Source organism: Psammomys obesus, unplaced genomic scaffold, assembly GCF_907164565.1.
Source record: "Psammomys obesus unplaced genomic scaffold, mPsaObe1.curated_primary_1811, whole genome shotgun sequence".
NCBI lineage: Eukaryota > Metazoa > Chordata > Mammalia > Rodentia > Muridae > Psammomys > Psammomys obesus.
Genome location: NW_026596057.1, coordinates 17206036 through 17225910, shown reverse-complemented (window position 1 = coordinate 17225910; position 19875 = coordinate 17206036). Strand labels below are relative to the sequence as shown.

Genomic DNA, 19875 nt, shown 5'->3' with positions numbered 1-19875 from the left:
CTATAATGCTCCCATCATATTCTTAGAAAGAATCTTAATGGAAATGGAGCAAATACTCCTATTTGCATATGGACAAGCATTGTGAAGTCAGTGCTGTAAACATCAGGGTCTCTGAGAAGCTGCTCATTCCGAGGAATTTCAGAACAGTTGTCCCCTGCCCCGCATGTCAAGCATTGGTCTTAGTCCTAGCGACTGAGTTCTATTTCCTGGTCCCTTCTCTAACAAAGCACTCTGTTTCTTCTGTGTTCCAGTTGACCGTCCTCCAATGGAACCTTCCCAGTTTGTGTCAATTGTCCCTAAGTATCCAGACAAGATGGGATTTGATGAGGTAGGAATGTGTGTGTGTGATATGCACATGTGTGTAGGAGCTTGTGTGTTTGTGTTGGAAGAAAAGACCAAACATCTGTTGAAGAGCAGGCAGGCAAGCTTGGCAGCTGGAAAGGCCCTGAGGACTTGGCCTTGTCATTCTGTTTTCTGGTCTTCACAAAGGAGGATCGTAGGAAACTTAATCAGAAAGAATTCTCCAGCAATGAATGTGAATTTTGCTATCAATTTTACCTTTTTATTGAGATTCAAGGGTAAGGTAAAGAAGATGTATATTTTAGGTTCTGGGGAACATTGACTTTATTCTGACATAGCCGATGGTTGGAAACTCTTCTAGAACACTCCATGCTTTGTTTCCTTTCTGCTTTTCCTCCATGGGAAAAGTTGGAGGACAAAGTTGGGAGAACAAGTGAAGAGAAAAACATGGTCTAGAACTCTTTGGGCAGGCAGGAACTTGATGGTAGTCTCCCCAGGGCCATATCCACTGTGTAAGTATATGAATAACAACAAGGAGGTGGGAGTTTAGCTCTGCAGTAGAGCATTCTTAGGATAAATGAAGCCATGGGTTCAATTCCTAGTGCCACACTGGAAGGGGGAGGGGAAGGAAAAGAGAGAGAAAGAAATAAGAAAGGGTAGGGGAATGGCAAGAGAGGAAATGGTAAAGGAAAGGAAGGAGAAAGGGAGGGAAGGGGGAGGGAGGGAGGCAGAAGAGAAGGAACAAAAGGGAGGGAGGAAGAGAGGAAGGGAGGGAGGAAACAGCAGAATATAAAGAGGTGCTTTTCTTGGTAGTATGTAAAAGAGATGGTTGCCAGTGCCAGAACTGTCTGTGCCACGGAGCCCGTCAACGCTCCTGATGTGGTTGCCGGTCCATGCTGAGTTGTTCTGTGGTCTGGAGCTATGACCCACCGGGAGCCCACAAACGGAGACAGAGTTGTTCCGGGGGTTCTGGATTTGTGCTTTGAGCTCAGCATGCTTTAGTGGATAAAAACGCCTTATCGCATTGGAACTTTAATATCCGTGTCCCCAAATCATGTTCATCCCGGGGAGCTAATGGAACTAGGAGCAGGGATCTCTCTACAAAACTGACTTGATTTCCAAGAATAGGAATGGGTACTTCATGAATAGCAATAGTGATTGTGCTATTTCCACACAAGGTAGGAAAAGGAGAGATGAATTTAAATGTAGGAAAGTATAAATAGACCCTGTTGAGTCTATTTGTATTTACTAAAAATAGTAAATAGTTCTCAAAACTGACCAGTGCTAAAAGGGTGGGCTGAGCAGCCCCACAAGGGTGGGCCCTTCCCTGGATGTCCTCCCACATAGCCTCGCTCTTGCTGAGAGCAACTTCCCTTCCCTTCAGCTCTGGCCTCTATTTTCTAGGAAAGAGCACCCAAGTGTCTTTCAGTATCTTCCTTTGCTCCTCCTGGCATCACATTTCTGTGAAGAGTAAATCCCAGCAAATGAAACAAAGCCAGGACTGGCTCGCCCCACCTTGGGCAGGACGTGCTGGTAGGCTGGCCCTAGAAAGTGAGGCGGGCAAGGACTGCTTTCCACAGCCCAGCATAATCATCTCTCTGTCTGCAGCAGACATGGGCTGTGGAAAAGGGGTGTCAGAGGCCTTTTCCGTCCTCCCATACAGTGACCTGGTTGCTGGTGTCTGGCTGCCTTTGGCACTCAGGTCTTTGCTCTGTTTACTAAGTATGAGCAAGCCGACTGTGTTTTTCCTTCGTGGCTACTGACTTTATTGCCCTTGCCCTGGCAGGCCTCAGGACAGGACTATTATTTACTAAAAGCTTCCTGGACTGGAGGCCTCTGGTTTGCAGGGGACTTTTTGGATGTTTCTCTTGTTTGTTTTGTTTTGCTTTGCTTTGTCTCCTCTGGCGACCTCAGGTGGCTCTCTGGATGCACGGAGGATATGCCGTTTCCTTCCTATGTCTGTAAAACCAGGGAATGGACGGTTAGGAATCTAAAGAAGGAGGAAGTGAAGCATGACCGAAAATAGCACATTAAAGCCCCAAATATAACATCAGACAGAAATCATGGCTTCTTTTTAAACTAGTAACTATCCGCTACTGCACGTGCCTGCCATGCCCCTCGTCACACGGAGACGTTATAAGGAGCATTCTGTCGCTCCCATGAATCCATGTGTGAACAGAGACGAGAGTAACTTGAAAAGGGAGGATTGAAAGTTTAGTTGGTAAAACTTCTGATCCCGTTAAAACAGATATTTAAAACCATATACAGGATGACATTGCGGCAAAGCAATGTCTGTACAGTACAGTCTGCACCCCAACCTGATCCGCCATAAACTTTCTCTCAGTTCTCATAACATGAAGCCAACTGTATTATAAACCAGATACGTAGATATTTTCGTATGTACAGGGCCTGAGGGCTGGGTTTGTTCAAACCACTCCTTTTCCAGACAGCAAAGCTAACTACCCAGAGGCATTAAATGTCCTCCCCAGAGTCACCAAGGAGGAAGCAAGTTCCTCTGTCCTGTTCCTGTAGGTTTCTCCTTCACTGTGACATAAATTCCTGCTGGTGGCTAACATCTCCTAATCTTGAAAAGTTTAATATTCAAAGTCAGTTCATTACTGCTTGAAGCAAGTAATTTGCTTCTTCTCATTTGCCCTTATTCAAATGCTGACTTATCGACTGGTAAGATATTTCCATGGATGAAATCACTTGTTGCCATTGCTAGAAGACCTGAGTTTGATCCTGGGGTCCCACGTAGAAAGAGAGAACTAACTCCTGTAGCTTGTCCTCTGACCCTCACACATGTGACACCCACAGCCACACATTTACACTGCACACACTAAACAAACAAACAAACAAACAAACAAATAGATAAATAAATGTAAAATGCTAACTTACCCGCAGCAGCGTTCACGAGGCTTTTGTTGCCTTATAATGTCTATGTTTAAGTACTGCCATCAAGCAGGCGTTTGCATGCCAAAGTGAGGGATATGGGTGGACTCAGCCCTCGCTGAGAAAGCCTAAATGCACATCCTTCCTTACTCACAAGCCAGCAGTGCCCTCTGTAGAGCACCCTACAAAAACTTGTACCCAAAGTATGTTTGGCATATTTACATACTCCCTCCTCTGTCATGGGTAACCGCCAATGGAATGTCCCCTTTTCTTCAATGTCTTTTTCCTCTCAGCTCTAGGGAGCTGAACAAGTCTGGGGGACAACCAGCTTCTGAGACTGAGATCCTGGCATTCATTCTGAAAGTTTGGACAATAAAAGCACCATATGGAGACTCAGACTTTTTTTTTCTTTAGTTTTTGAAAGATGTAAAGCTTTCCTGGCAGACGTGGACCGTGGTCATACCAAACATAGTACTTATGGGGTCAAGCCACAGTGGTCCCAATCCCTGGGTGAGGAAACCGAGGCATAGAAACAGCAGGCCTGAGACAGACAGCAAGCAACAGTATTAAAACACAAGTACAACTTACATGGCTACATTTAGTCAGTTGTGTGCATGGAGTCTAATTCAGGCCTTCCGAGTGATCATTTCTTGAGCTTTTGTTTTCTCAAGCGTAAAGAGAACGTGTTAGCCAACGAATATCAGAGAAACTGCCTGTTAGGCCATTGTGATGGCTGCGTTTAGAAAGCAGCTTCGTTTCAATAAACAGCATTTGCCCCAATGAGCTTACTACGGAATGCAAAGCTGGACTACAGCCCTTCTTCCCATCCCTTGTCCCACAGACCCCTCTGATCCCGATGTTTTTCAACCAGCCTCAAATAGAACTCGAGTCACTTGTGTTTCTGTCCCCCTCTGCTTCCCGAGTTAGATTTTCATGATCAACCTCAAACGCAGGAAGGACAGGCGGGACCGGATGCTGCGAACGCTCTATGAACAGGAGATTGAGGTCAAGATCGTGGAGGCTGTGGATGGGAAGTGAGTCTTCTGCCTGTCCCCTTGGGGGTGCGGTTGGAGCAGGGTGGTGCATTCTCTGACTGAGGGGTCTCGGGGTGAGGGGCCTGTAGGCCCTTGTGAGAGAGATGCCCATGGTAGCAGTGATGTTGTATGAGATGGAGTAGAGCTTCCCTTCTCATTTGCATATGGTCATTTGGTTTTTCCCGTACCACTCATTTAAAAACTACACTTTACCCTCTGAATTCTTGGAACCCTGGTCAAAAATCAGTTGACTGTAAATATAAGAGACTGCTTCTGACCTCCTAATTTCATTAAGTTAATCTATGCCAGTACCATATTGACTTCGTGGCAGTAGATTAGTATGTAAGGAAACATGAGTCCTGCACTTTTGTTATTCTTCTGCAAGGCTGTTTTGCCTATCATGAGTGCCTGGTATTCTACGAGTTTTAGTGTGATCCTGTCAGTTTACACACAGATACACACATACACACACACACACACAACAGTGTAGGTGTTGATAGGTGCTGCACTGAACTTACAAGTCAGTTGTTGAAGGAATGCCAAGAATCCTAACAAGTCGCTCACTTATTAGATCTTTGTCAATTGTTTGAATGTGCTTTTTTTTTTTTTTTTTTTTTTTTTTTTTTTTTTTGCATGTAGTTTGTAAGTCTTTCACTTACACTGTTAAATTTATTTTTTGGCATTTATTGATAATGGTTAATAGAATTATTTCCTTCATTTATATTTTTGAGTATTTATTGCCAAATGTAGAAAACACTATAGATTGTTGTATACTGATCATGTATTCTGCAATGTTGCTTATCAATTCTAATCGTGGTGTGTGTGTGTCTGTGTGTTTGTGTCTGTGTGTTTGTGTATGTACACTCATTGCTTTGGTTTTCCTGTAGGCAAGACCTTGTCATTAACAATTGGAGGAAATGTTATTTCCTCTTCTGCAATCTGATAACGCTTCCTTTTCTTGCCATATGGCCCTGGCTATTGCCTTGAGTACAACGTTCAAAGGATATGATGAGAGCTGACATTTTTGTCTTGTTCCTGATCTCAGAGGGAAAGCATTTAAATTTTCTCTGTTACATACTGTATTAGAGGTACAGTTTTATAGAGTTGATGGTGCATACCTTTTATTACTGTGTTTTTGTAATTTCTTAATATGAAAGTTTGTCAAATGTGTCTTCTATTGAGATGACTGGATAGCTTCTAGTCTATCAACACAGCACATTGATTTATAGTCCTGGATATATTAAACCACACACTTGTAATCCTGGAAAATATTTTTACCGAGTCATGCCATGTAATCCCTGACTCTGTTGCTACATCCTATGGACTAGTATTTTCTTGAAAATTTTGCATCTATACTAATAAGAATATTGGCCTGTTGTTTCTGGTTTTGCTTCAGAGAATATTGACTTCATAGAATCATTTGAGATCATTTCCCCCTGCTCGCGCTCTCTCTCTCTCTCTCTCTCTCTCTCTCTCTCTCTCTTAATTTTGCAAAGGTTAGTAGAAATTTGTACTAATTCTTCTTTAAACATCTGGTTCTAGGCTTTTCTTTGTGAAAGATTTCAGATTACTAACTCAACTTCTTTACTTGTTTTAGACTTACTCAGAATTTCTTATTTTTAAGCAATTTCAGTAGTTTTACCATTGTATAAGTTTGCCCATTTAATCTAGGGTTTTTAATTTTTGCAAACAAACATTTGTAGTATAATTCTTTCTACTTTTATAAGATCAGTAGTACACCTGCTCTTTCAATCTTGATTTTAATGATTCAGTAATGGTAAATGGGTATTCTTGCTTCATTTATTTATGGATCTAGGTAAAAAATTGCCAGTTTTGTTATCATTTCACATGAGCAGATGTGTGTTGTGTTGTTTTCTAGTCAATAATGTATTTCTTCCACTATAGTTCTTACTATTTTCATTTCCTGCTTGATGTGAGTTTAATTTGCTTTTCTCTTGCTAGTTTTTTCTTTTTAATTAGTTACAGCTGTATTGTATTGTATCAAGTACAGTAGATAAGTGCAATATACTGCATTAATACTCATATCAGAATATTTTCTAATTTCCCTCATGAGTTCTTCTTTAGCCATAGCTTATTGAAAAGTGTGTTACCTTTATGGGTTTGTGAGTTTCTTAGTTTCCTTTTTTGATCATTCCATTGTGTTGTTTTAATATACAGAGGTCTGATTTGTGTTCTCGTGGTCATTATAGGCTAGCACATGGCTCTTTTAGAGAATGCTTACGATGCTCTTGAACACATGCATACTTTGCAAGCATTGAATAGAGCATTTGAAAAACGTCTGTTAGGTCTGGTTGCTTTATAATGTTGTTCAAGTTTCATACATATGCAAGCATTGTGTCTTCCTAATGACCTATCATTGTCTTTAGAATAGGTTTTCTCCACGTTTATTTTGTTTGACAATAGCATAGATTTTCAATTCTCTATGGCTACAGTTCAAACCATGTACCATTTCCCATTCTTTTACTTTGGGACTTTCATTTTCCCTGGGAAAGTATAGAGCCTTGAACATAGTTTTGTCTCCCAGAATCTCAGACACAAAGGGGATTTTCAAAAAGCCCGTATTAAAGATATACTATTCTTAATTTTTTTTCCTTTTAACCACTTTTGAGTAGTCCTTTATCACACCTAACTGGTAACTCTGTCCAGTTAACAGCGTTCATGACATTTTGGACAAATACCTGCATGGATTATTATTATGGTTGGTTTCCAGAGTTTTTAGGAAGCTGACTGTGGCCATTTTCCCCCAGTGCCTCTTTGCTTTTCTAGAGAGACCTTCACTCTACCATCTGGGGAATTTATCTGTGCTGTTTTTATTTTTGACCTTGTTTTAGTTTTCGGTCCAAAGGAATGCCACATGTGCACAGTTTTTCTCCTTATTCCTCTCTGTCCTCAGTCTTTCCAGAATGTAATATGCCTATAAATTGTTGTTGTTGGTTTTTCTTTTGTTTTTTTTTCATTAGGAGGACATTTTTTCAAAGTTTTTAGAACATCTATGACAAAAAAAATGTTGGGCATTATGAGTGATGTACAGGTGTAAAGAGACCATTTTGCCTTCATCACACTCCTAATGCTGTGTGGCCCATAAATCCGGAGGATGTCAAGAGAATTATAGGAAACTAAAAAGTCTTTCCCCACGTAGAGAGATTCTCAGAGGAGATTCACAGTCTGTCTTTCCCCTTGTCTTCTTCTTTCCCTTTCTGCTCTGGAGGGGTGCACCTTCACTTAGCAATCTTCATGCATCTTCTTCACCATGCAGGGCACTCAACACGAGCCAGCTGAAGGCCTGGAACATTGAGATGCTTCCAGGTTACCAGGATCCCTACTCCTCCAGGCCTTTAACCAGGGGTGAAATTGGTTGCTTCCTCAGTCACTTCTCTGTCTGGAAAGAGGTACGTAATTCTCTAGAGGAACAGTTTGGGAATGAGGAGAAGGGAGAATGGAACTTTCCAGATGCAAAAGGAGCCCAAATTGCCCTGGAAGTATGCTTGAAAGTTGCTCTTGCTTTGTGAATTCCATCAGCAACAAAGACAGTACCATGGTGGCCTCAGTGTCATGTGGGATAGTGACAGATGAAGGTATTCACATTGTAGAAACTTTTTTTTTTAGTTCATCTTCCCTGTAAACAGGAATGTTTTCTGCATGTCTGTCATATTTTCATTTATCAAATGAATTCACGTAAGAGTCACACAAAAGGCATTCAAGGCAGGGTTAGAGAGGATGGATTCTTTTCACGCAGGCAGAGCATGTGTACCTGAGCAGAGGTGACCAGCCGTGTGGGAGAATGTTGATTAGTATAAATGGGTCATTTTAAGTTATGCACTAGTCAGAGAAGAGCCTCGCTATGTGACACAGGCATTTGTAAACATTTTGAGTCCTGTGAGTCATTACTCTGGGAGCTAAGGAACAGGAGGAAAAATATGTGCCATACAACATATAGCTAAATACTATTGGAGGTGGCATTTGAGTTCAGAGTACATGAATAAGGGTCAATTCTCTCTCTCTCTCTCTCTCTCTCTCTCTCTCTCTCTCTCTCTCTCACACACACACACACACACACACAAAAGGAGAAGAGCATAAAGGAAATGGAAAACTGAATAAGGACTCTTTGGCGCGTTCTCTCCTTTAACGATCTAGTTTTTACTTGTGTTTTCTTGTCCTAAGTTTTAAATAGAAATATACAGAAGTACATAGATCATAAGGTACAGTCAATGAACTCACACACATAGCACAAGACACCCATGTTAACCAATACTGGAATCAGAAAATAGGTGACAAACATGCCACGGGTGCCCCCTCTGTACAGCCTTTAGGTCACTATTTCTCAAGGGTAATCTTCATCCTGACATCCGACAGCATGGGGTGGCCTGGCTTTGTACTTCATACGGGTGGAACAGCACAATACATATGACCTCTCAGCATTGCGTTTGAGAACTATCAAGCTGCAGGATTGCTACCACTGTGACATCGATTCATTTATGGCTCATATATTCTCGTTGCTGTGAATATGGCACCTGCTGTCAATGGACATTTTTTTTTTTTTGGATCCAAGTTATGAGCTCTTAAGGATAAAGTGGGTATCAGGGTTTCCATACCGTGTCCCCCACTGACGGCCTTTACAGGTTATTGACCGAGAGCTGGAGAAGACTCTCGTCATTGAGGATGATGTGCGTTTTGAGCATCAGTTCAAGAAGAAGCTGATGAAGCTGATGGAGGACATTGACAAGGCTCAGCTGGACTGGGAACTGATGTGAGTCACAAGACGGGTATCTCTGAAAGGCATTCTCTTCCAAGGTACAGAAAGCCCACCTCCCCAGCTGGTAGGAGACCCAGCTCAAGCTTCCTTCCACTTACCTGGTTTTCACACCACAGATGTTTTCAGAAATAAGAAGGAGGGAGAGGTTGGGCACTTGTTTTTGCCTCTATCTACTCTCCATGGTGAGAAACTACAGTAGATTTTTTAAAAAAGAGTAAGATTAGAGTCGGCTAGCCAATCAGGGGCTTCTTGACCGAGCAGAGGAAAAGCATTGAGGACCATTTGGGAGAACAATGGAAATTTCGACTGAGATTTCCACTGCAGGTGGGATGTGGGTGGATCAGAAGACAGCTCCTCCACTGGGAAGGGGCTGTCTAACAAGGGAAAACACTGACAGCTGGGCTGGTGGCAGAAACCCAGGCCCACTAAGGGAGTGCTGGCTCTGAGCTGATATTAATTAACGCTTGGTCTCTTGCCTCTGAGCTAGCATCTTTTTTCTCCTTCCTTCCTTCTTCCCTTTCTCTTCCTCTTCTCTCCTTTTCTTTTCTTTGTAAAATAAGCAACACTTCCTGTTTTCTCCAATGATACAGAAACATCCCAACTTCTCCAACTGTGTCTAAGGTAATCTTGTCAAATTAGAGCCTGCTCATTTGGAACAGCCAAGCTTTCTCTTCCCTTCCATCCCCAACAGGGAAGATAATTTTGGACCCTGGTGGAACTCCTGTTTTCATAGAAAGTGGCTTATTCTGAACTTAAAAAAAAACAAAACAAAACCCAGCAATGGCCCAACTAACTTATAGGAAGTAGACCTCAAAAAATCATGATATGCCAGGTACACACCTTTAATCCTAGCACTTGTGAGGCAGAGGCAGGCAGATCTTTGAGTTGGAGGCTAGCCTGGTCTATAGAGTGGGTTCCATGATAGCCAAGACTACACAGAAACCCTGTCTCAGAAAACTAAATAATAATAATAATAATATAATAAGTAATAAAAAGAGGTCTTTCCCTGTTCGAGTCATGTGACCCGTATTCTGAACAGTCTGTTGGGGTCACAGTTCTAGCCACCAGAGGTCCCTGCTCTTCAGCCCTTCTGCATCAGTGGCTGTACAGCCTGTGGTAGAGCACCATACCCCAGCAGACTGGAAGCTGTGCGCTTATGTGACACACACAAAGGCAACTTTGACTGACACTCGATAATCCCAGAAAACACCATCCAGGACACCTACAGCAGAGACTCAGCACACATCCCTGCTCATGGGTAATATGGTTGGTGCATTCTCAGGACCATGAAGAAAGGGTGTCTGTCCTGATAAGGACAGAGAGAGTAAAAGAGTTTCCGAAAATGTGAGAGTCATCTTTTAGAGAACTGTTAGCTGCTTTAACGAAGAAGTGTTACTCAAACCCAACACAAAAGCTAATCATCTGTCTGTGATTAGCAGCCATGTTTGTTTCTAGAAAAAAACAAAACAAATAATAAATTGGGACGGTCTAAATAATCACTGGACTTATCTGGGGAGTTTTCTTCCGTAGAAAATAAAATGTAGGTCATTTATGTTATTTCAAATTTTCTGATCACACTGAAAGGTAAAGAGTAAATGAGGTAAAATGAGTTTTATTTAATCAAATATATACCTAGCATGTAAGTAATATTTTAATCATTGATGAGATAGTTTATGGTTTTGTGCCATCCTCAAAGGCATATGTATAATTACACACAGAACACATTTAAACCCGGAAAAATAAAATGTCAGCTGTTAACCTATAGACCTACCAAATAATAAACTTGCTTTGTGTGGGGGGGAAAGCATTTTATACAGCTAAAATATCAAAATTTTAATTTACTTTTAAAATTCTTTTCCCCCATTCCATGTAGCTCTCCTTGCTCTCTCTCAAATTCATGGCCTATGGCCTTTTTTTCTTTATTGTTGATACATATATGTATAATATATGTAATATATATCCTAAATATATAAATATAAGTTGTTAGTATGAAGAGTGTTGAAGTTTGTATATGATTTCAGGGCTGACCACTTGGCATTGGATATCCAATTGGGGGTCCATCCATCTGGTGGAGGAGGGTTCCCTGCTCTCAGTATTCCTTAGTTTCCTGTAGCTCTCTCTCTAGGGTTGAAACCCTGTGAGACTTCCCCCTTCTGTGTCAGCGCATCTGTTGGCGTTGTCGCTCGGGTCTTGTTTAGGCAGCCATCTTGTTGAGACTTCCCTGAAGTTCATAGGAGATGTAGTATCTTAGCAGATATCCTATTCCTTGTCTCCTACAATCCTTTCATCCCTTCTTTCTTGATGTTCCCTGAACCTTACGTGTAGGAATTGTCCTGGAGATGGGTCAGTCAGCACTGGGCACCACCTATGTTGGAATTTAAATTAGTCGAATTCTAAACTGTTCTTCAGCCCCTGTAGCCTCAATTCAGGTGCCCCCTGTTTCTTTTCTGCGACACTCAAGAAATCCAGACTCTTCATAGTCTGAAATGGCAGTGGCTGCGAGGACATATGCTTAAGGACCTCGGAATCGTTGAAGGCATAGCATCTTCTTGTTCTCCATGCCCTGGTGTCTTCTTAAGAGCATGGGCATCATGTAAAGGGAGAAAGACTTTCAGAGTTGCCATTCAGACTCCCCAGAAGGAACCCTTTGGGCTCCTCTACTGCCAAGTCTTTGTCTCTCACCACCTTCCCTGTGCTGTTTGCCATCAGCACTTGGAAAGTGGTGCAGAAAGCATCCAAAGCTGGAACCCTGGGGACACGAAGACAACAGACTCAAGAGCCTCACATCTGGCCTCTTTTGTTTCTTTCCAACCTCTCTAAACACAGCTGGAAATATCATCGTAGGGAAATCATCCAAGCATTTTTTTTTTCATCTCTTTGCGTCTTCCCTTTCTGGCTTAGAGACAGACCACTAGGCCTGAATAGTTGAGGTGCTGATAAATGGAGCTGGGAAACTGACTTTATGAGTAGCAGTAGTAATTACGGATACCAAGGAATGTTCTTTGTGGTGGTAAACATTAGGAAAAGACACGAAAGTCCAAGCATTAAAATATCTTTGAAAGTAAATAGATGCTCCAGTCCTACAATAGTCAATATTCTAACATTCACTTTGCTCCTCTTACCATTCTCTTACAGTTACATTGGTAGAAAAAGAATGCAAGTTAAAGAGCCAGAGAAAGCGGTGCCCAATGTTGTAAATCTCGTTGAGGCTGATTATTCCTACTGGACGCTGGGCTATGCCATCTCACTGGAGGGAGCACAGAAGCTCGTTGGAGCTGATCCCTTTGGGAAGATGCTGCCAGTGGATGAGTTCCTGCCAATCATGTACAATAAGCATCCTGTGTAAGTCTCTGCCTTGGCCACCTGTCCTTTGGGCACATACTGTTCATGAATTAAGCCTCCTGGGAAAAACTTGTTATTTTTATAGTTGTATGGCTTTTCTTTAGGGGAGAGGAATTGGGAGGGAAGAGAGAAGGAGGGTGGGACTGAAAGGAGATGAGGGAAGGGGATATAGCTGGGATACAAAGTGAATAAACTTTAAAATATATAATAATAATAAATAAATGATAGTCATACAAAAATCCTTCTATACTCATAACCTGGAAAGGCCCCATGAAGAGACAGGAAGGATAAGGCAGATGAGGTGACCCAGTGCATTACCCAGTGCACAGACTATTCTGGTCTACTCAGAATCTGCTCGTCTGTGTCCTTCTGAATCCATAGCTTCACATACCTGATACTAAAGGTTATTTTCTTGAGCATCCTAGATTTAGGGTTCATTCTGCTCACCCCGTGTGTGTGCGGTGGCAGAGGTGCACCTCCTGTCAGTGGGAGATAACACAGACCCACGAACCAATCATCGTGATGTATCGTGATGCTCATGGTCATGGAAACTCAGGGAATGTGGATATAGCACCTGAGCCAAATATCAAAGGAGGAAGGTATACAGTGCTCAGAATCCCACAGGCCCAGCTAACTGACCTGACACCAAAAGGTCTGAGAAACGATGCTTGCCTGTCAGTCCTCACAGTAAGCTGTGAACCCTTGGAGGCAGGAACGGCCACATATCTCTGGCTCCTTAGACTACATGTAATGGCTGCTCAGCCAGTGTTTCCTAAACTCATGAGCAGAGCAGGAAACCAGGCTCTAACCTTGGCTCCTTCTCTCAGTTGCTAGGTGATCTCCAGCTCTGACCTTCATGTTAGTTGTTGAGGTTCCCATGATACAGCTCACTCATTTTGTCTCTTGCCATCAGTAAAGATGGAGCTCTGTGCCATCCTTTATGCAACATGCTTTACCTCTGAATCCTGACAGAAACAGAGTCCAGCCACTATCTCCTGAAAAGAGTACTTAATTAATACTTATTTTATTCACATAACTTTCAAGGGGCCCTTGGAGGAAGGCGAAGGTGTCCCTCTTTACAATTGCACAGAGCCAGGACAACAAGCAAGAACTGGGATGAAATGCCCAGCTAGCATGCTTCAGCCTTGTCCGTGTCACTAACCCCATTGCTGCTATCCAGGTCTCAGATGCCTTCACCTGTTTATCAGTGGAAACAAGAACAGGACAGTGATTGTAGTTGATCATGTTTATTTATCACTACGAGTCCAACAGAGTTGAAGCTTTACCTTTCAGAATAAGACTTGAGGCTCATTCAGTGAACCATTCTACCCAACCACAGCAGGTTGGGCCTGGACTTTTTGCTTGTTTGTGCAGATCTTCTGAAAGTGTTAAAGAAACCCTCATTGTGCTTGCAGTCTAAGGTTTTCTACAAATGGCAAAACTTGAAAAAGCAAGAAATGAACCCAGGTGGTTTCAGAGATGACAGGCAGGGGCCTCTGCCCTTCCCTGTTCCCTGAGGCTTGGGCCCCTCATGTGGGTGTGCACCTCTTGTTTACAGAGCCGAGTACAAGGAGTACTATGAATCCAGAGACTTGAAAGCCTTCTCCGCAGAACCTCTGCTCATCTACCCGACACACTACACAGGCCAGCCGGGCTACCTGAGCGACACAGAAACGTCAACCATCTGGGACAATGAGACAGTGGCCACTGATTGGGACAGGACACATTCCTGGAAGTCCCGGAAGCAAGGACACATCCGAAACAATGCCAAGAACACAGAAGCGCTACCACCACCAGCTTCTCTGGACACCGTGCCTTCCAGGGATGAGCTCTGAAGGCTCCCTGGAACTCTGGTCCACACGGTCCATCACTGTCTGGTTTCTCTAAAGGGCTACTCATCTGTTTGCTCCAGTTTGGCTTTTTGTTCTGACCTTTTGTTTTTAGGGATGGCAGTCATCTAATCAAAGTGGTTTGATGTGATTGATCAAAATGATAAACTCTGGATAGTGAAGGATGAAGAAACTAAAAAGCAAATTCCCTAGGATACCTTTTCTGGAACGCCTAAGTTAAACTTCAGTCCAAATGCCCAGTTCTCTCACTAGCCATAGAATGCTGTTAGCCACATTGATGTGGCAAATGGCTCATATTTTCTTGTCCAAGAGACGGTACCACCACTCAGCTGTCACACCAGTCAGTGGGCAATCAACACAGACAGGCCACTGGACTTTGTTTACTAATCTGAGTGGTTGATTTTGTTTTCTTTTTGTTTTCTGAGACAGGGTTTCTCTGTGTAGCCTTGGCTGTCTTGGACTTGCTTTGTAGACCAGGCTAGCCTCAAACTCACAGAGACATGCCTGCCTCTGCTTGCCTGATTGTTGAGGTTACAGGGGTGTGTCACCACGCCTGCCTGAGTGGTGATTTTATGTGACAGATGTGACCTTGAAAACATCAAGCCATCTAGACTACATTTTTTGGTCTATTTAATGTGACCTTGAGAACTGGTTTATGTAATGAATGTCTGGGGATGGGGAAATCAAACCATTAATTGGGCTTTTATTCAAAGGAACTCTGTCATGAGCCTGTTGCAAAGCTGATGTTTCACTCTTGGCCTCGTTATCCGGTGGTGTGAGTAACTGGCTTGGGCTAAGACTTGGCTCTTGACCATCATGGCGGCTAAATCTTTCATTGGAATGTCTAGTTGCCATGTGGCTGTAATATTTAGATATTTATGGGGGAAAGATCTCAACCCTTGGCATTTTTATTGTGGCTTCTTGAGTTCAGTATGCACTATTTATAAAGGGAAATGTAATATATACAGGGTGAAGGGTGGGTGATTCCAGGCCTGTGCTGGGGTGGTCCCGCCGCCGCAGCACCTCACACCGTTTGTCTCACTCCTTTGCCTGGGAATAAACTACAGGTCTGAGTTTAATGACTCACTGTTACAAGCTGAAACGAATTTCAGCCTCACAATTGGCCTAGCCTTGACTTTCATTATATTCTGAATTATTTATTTTACAAATGTGGAAGGGAAACAAAACAAAATGATGTCTCAGGCTCTCATCGCATACTGGGGAACATCAGGGTAGACATCTAAGTCTACCAACCATCTGAGTTGCCTGAATTTCCCAGCGTGGATTTTGTAGGCAAGAACACCGGTGAAAGACTAACCAGGTAGGAGTCAGTTATTCTCCAGCGAATGAGGGAGACATTGGTCTGGACAGCAGATTTAAGTCAACAATCTGCAGCTCTCAGAGCCCAAAATCCAAAATAGACACCCTTTCTCAAAAAGCATCCCCTAAAACTCCTTCCTCATTTCTTCACAGACCTGTGAGGTGCCGGGCTGTGTCAAGGCGTCCAGGTTCACAGCCGGGTGCCTGAGAACATCTCCCGGTGCTTCACCTCAGCCGCCCTTCCCTCCTCATTATGGCTGAGTCTTCTCCACAGCTGAAGCAGAGAAGCCAGGTGTATCTGGCTCCCGTTTGCCACTTCTCTTCTAGAAAAAAACAGGAAGAGCACTGGCGAGCTCGTGAGAAACCTTAGATGATTCCTAAGGTCTCCTTGGGTGTTCGGTATTTTGTTTGTAATTTGAATGTGTGAAGGTATGCCTGGCTTTGACTGTGTTTTTTATAGGGGTGGGAGGTGGCTGGGGTGCTGCAGGGGGACTGAGTTGCTTTTCTGTCGTGTTCTGGTTGTTGATGTTTCAATGGAGAAGTTTCCCCCGTTTGCCCTGTCAGCTGGTCTGATGGATTTAAGAATTTTCATTCGTAAAAGACCTTGGATTTCAATTCTTGAATTTTAGATTAGGACCTTTCTAACTGTGAATAAAGTTCTGGTTCTGTCAGTCTAGCCTGTGTTTCTGCCCGATCAGATCTGAATCCCTGGTGATGTTTTCATGTGGATATGATAAACTGCACCTCTAGTACCTTAAAGAGCCATCTTTCCAGCAATCCCGATTGTTTGCCCTGGCTCCCTTCTTATCTTCAACGAAGGCATCTGGCCGTTGCGGTGCCGCTTGAGGCCTTCAGAGCAGAGCTTTGCCTCTGGCCCTGGAGCCTGGTCTTGGTGCCTGGGAGACTGAACCCCGTCTGGATTCCTCTCAGGATCCAAGCTGTGATCTTCTGTCAGACAAGCCTGACCTTGGCAGTGCAGGTGCAGCTGTGTGGGCTGGCCCCTGAAGTCTGCAGAAGACTCATCCCTTGGGAGACCTTGGGAACTTGAAGGAGCAGGCCTCCCTACACCCTGGTCTGTCTTGCTGTGCTGTTTCAGGGTAGGGAAGTGACAAGCTGCCTTCCGGAGCTCTTCACAAAAATTAAAACGAAGTACCTTGTATCTAAATTATGCTTGCTTCTTGGCTCTTCAAACTCTTGCCAGTGACTGGTGCTTCCATGTCTGCATTGGAGTGTTGGAAACCAGAGAGGACTACTGAACTGCCATGGGATCCCCATGCAAACGAGACAGGCCAGCTGCTGCTGACAGGGGAGTAGGGGTGTGCAAGCTGGCATGGGTTATGGCATTGGAGAAGAAAGTGAAGGTGGCCATCTTTCATTGTTATGCTAATGTGGTCTGTCCGAACTGTTAGGAGATAAAATGATGGGGAGAGTGAGCTGGTATTGCACAGCAAACTTTTCCCTGGTCTCCAGAACCACGTGTGAGCACTGCCTGGCTTCCGGCCTTGTTCTGGAAAAGGACATACTCAGGGGAGGGAACAAAGGCAGGTTTCCACTGCTGTGGGGGGTCCAGAGGACTTGATTCTGCTGAGGAGGTCTATGGGTGATGAGGGAGGAGGTCTGCGCGTGGCAGCTGGAAGTGCTTTCCCGGCACAGTGAAAGGAGGCCTGTGAAAAGACCACCTGGAGCTAGTGGGAGTGTCCGTGGGATGGAAAGGTTGGGGATGTGCTGGGAGCAATGAGGGAACAGGGCAGGCTGGGTAAGGACAGCTGGCTGGCTTGCCTACCTTCTTTTCCCGAAGGCAGAGGCTGCTGTTTCTGGGGGCATTCTAGGATGCTGGGTTGGCTTCCTTTCCTGACAGACAGTACAGAGGGTTCAGGAAGCCAGAAAGGTTTCCCATCCTGGCACAAACCTGCAGATCTGTTTCTTACTTACGATTAGAGCAGGTGACTGAAGATGACATCCCAGGAGGCTTTTCACGGTGAGCCTGTGAGACCTTCTTTCCAACCAAGGAGGGTCAGGGCATGACCTTGACTGACAAGAAATCAGTGCTCTATGGAGCTAAATAATCACAAAATAAAGTTAAGATGAAGCAGGTGTCGGAGAGAGCAATGCAGTGAGCTACACCTAAGGACGGGCAGCCCCGGAAGTTGTCGCTATGGCCACATTGCATCTTGTAGGGCTGTCTTCTTCAGGGAAAACCTGCTGTCTCTGAGACATTCTCATGAACGTGGCTGAGGAAGCTGGAAGGAGAATGGACTCACAGGGTCCCCTGTGAGCCTTGGCGGGGGACCCCTCAGCACAGGGCAGCTGAGGCAAGGAAGAAAAAGTGTTTTCCTAGGGTTTTCTGTCTGCCAGTTTAGAGAAGAGAAATAACAGTGTGGGCTTTAATGTGCCATGCTCCCAAAGACTACATAGAAAATGGTGACTCCTCTGACAAGGACAGGAAAAGAGGAACTTGCTTTAGTGTTCGGAGAGAAATGTTGGTGGAAGCATTAGACACGGAGTGGGACTCAGCGCCAACCGTAAACTGTGACATTAAAATTTGGGGAGTCAGGAGCCCGACTTCCTTTCCACTCTAGGAATTCACTGAAAATTCTCCTACTCTCTCACGATCTTTCCCTCCTCCTTTTTTAGCACCCTCCCACTCCTCTCCCCCTTTCTCTCTTGTGTGTGTGTGTGTGTGTTGCTTTCTTTCTCCCACTGTACGTGTTCATAATTAAACTTGTCTTGGGCTGCCCCCATCGCACTGACTGTTCTGTTCCTGCCCACACCCCTGCCATCCTCCCCCTGCTTTGGGAAGGCGAGGAGGGCGAGTGAAGAATCATCCAAGAGTCGATTCTCTTTACTCTCAAATAAACGACATGGTTTTAGACCCCTCCCTGGTTTCTTCAGCTTAGTTTCCCCTGAAACATGTGTGCAAGTCAAATTCCATGTCGGGGCACTTCCAAGGTCCAAAAAACATCTGCCTAGAAGCCCCTGGGGACCTCGAGAGAGCTCCTTCGCACAGTTCCCAGCCCAGAGACATCCAGAATCTTGCTCCTGGAAAAAAATAAATAAATGTGGTCCTTCAGAGTCCTTCAGGTCCTTCAGGCAACCTTCCCTCTCTGTGTCTTAGAAATCAGTGAGACAGTGTTCCTTCCCTCTCTGTGTCTTAGAAATCAGTGAGACAGTGTTCCTTCTGTAGAAATCAATCAGTGAGACAGTGTCCCTTCTGGAAGAGGGAACCAGCAGTGTTCAACAGACCATACTACAGACCATATCTGACCCATCAATCGTGCTGATGGTGCGAGCAGAAAAGTCGGAACTGCTATTCTAAACCAGCCTAATACTGTGAAAACTCCAACCTAGTTGTGCAGGAAGAAACCAAGTAGATTTGAGAAAAGGGGCTGGACAGGAGTAGAGAGAAAGTGGGAGCCAGGAGAGCAAAGTCCTCGTGCCTAGAAGGATTCTGGGACAGAAGGACAAGAGGAGAAGAGGCCATGATTGGAAGTAAGAGACTTTGGCGCGTAGGCTGGACTGAAAAGGAAACAAGTAGAAGCTAGTGGTGACAGGAAGGTTTAATGGAGGTGCTGACTTGTTAGACTGGCCACTTTATCCTGCTACACAGACCTCTTTATCCTAAACCCTTTACAGTGGGAGACACTGAGGTGGGCTAAGGCCTGCGATGAAATGGGACAGCAATTACCTGTACTCAGACCTGTACTCTGACTGGGCCTTTGGAGCCAAAGTCCCTTCCTACAGAGAAAATGCAGAGATTAGGCTTACACCAGAAGAGGACCCAGGAGTGAGTGAGCCTTCTATTTCATGAGGTTCTCCCTACAGGCCTGCCGAGGGCACCCAGGAAGGTGAGGCCTCTGAGAGGGACACTCCAGCTTAGGGCTCAGCAGGCCTGTCAAAGCCCCGCTGTCCCTTGCCTGCAAAGCCTGAAGGCTGGCTAGGGAGGCTGTGTGGAGCCTACACGCCTGTCTTCAAGAGTCTCGTTGGGTCACAGCCAAGAAACAAGCCGTAGGAGCCCCAGGCATGCTCTAACTCTGTGAGTCAGTCTTTCCCCAGGGCAGCAGCCGGCTAAGATTTTCCCAGGGTGCTGTCCCACGCATGGAAGCCCGACCTTGATGATTTTCCCCTCCCACAGGTGCAGTCTGAGCTGCTTCCCCCAGGCCTGAAGGAAGACAGCAGCCAGCCGAGACTGCATGCAGAGGAAGAGCTTTTTGTGTATGTGCTGTGGCTTGGTACTGAGCAAACTTCAAGGGGGTGGGAATGTTTGTTAGCTACCACTTTCCAGCTAAGGCAATAGGTAAGTAATATAATTTGCCTAAGGTTGTGAGTAGCCAGGGAGTCTGTCTCCTCAGCAGTCAGATTCCCA

General features: G+C 44.5%; 1 protein-coding gene across 1 annotated transcript in view; it reads left to right on the top strand.

Moving 5' to 3' along the window:
• Colgalt2 (collagen beta(1-O)galactosyltransferase 2) overlaps positions 1 to 16170 on the top strand; it is a 45498-nt gene extending 29328 nt beyond the window's left edge. Inside the window, exons 6-11 of the mRNA XM_055624398.1 lie at positions 252 to 328; positions 4120 to 4226; positions 7504 to 7636; positions 8867 to 8994; positions 12136 to 12342; positions 13901 to 16170. Of these exons, the coding sequence (XP_055480373.1) occupies positions 252 to 328; positions 4120 to 4226; positions 7504 to 7636; positions 8867 to 8994; positions 12136 to 12342; positions 13901 to 14177 (929 nt within the window). The 3' untranslated portion in view covers positions 14178 to 16170. The remainder of the gene's footprint in view (positions 1 to 251; positions 329 to 4119; positions 4227 to 7503; positions 7637 to 8866; positions 8995 to 12135; positions 12343 to 13900) is intronic.
• Positions 16171 to 19875: the final 3705 nt, after the last annotated feature.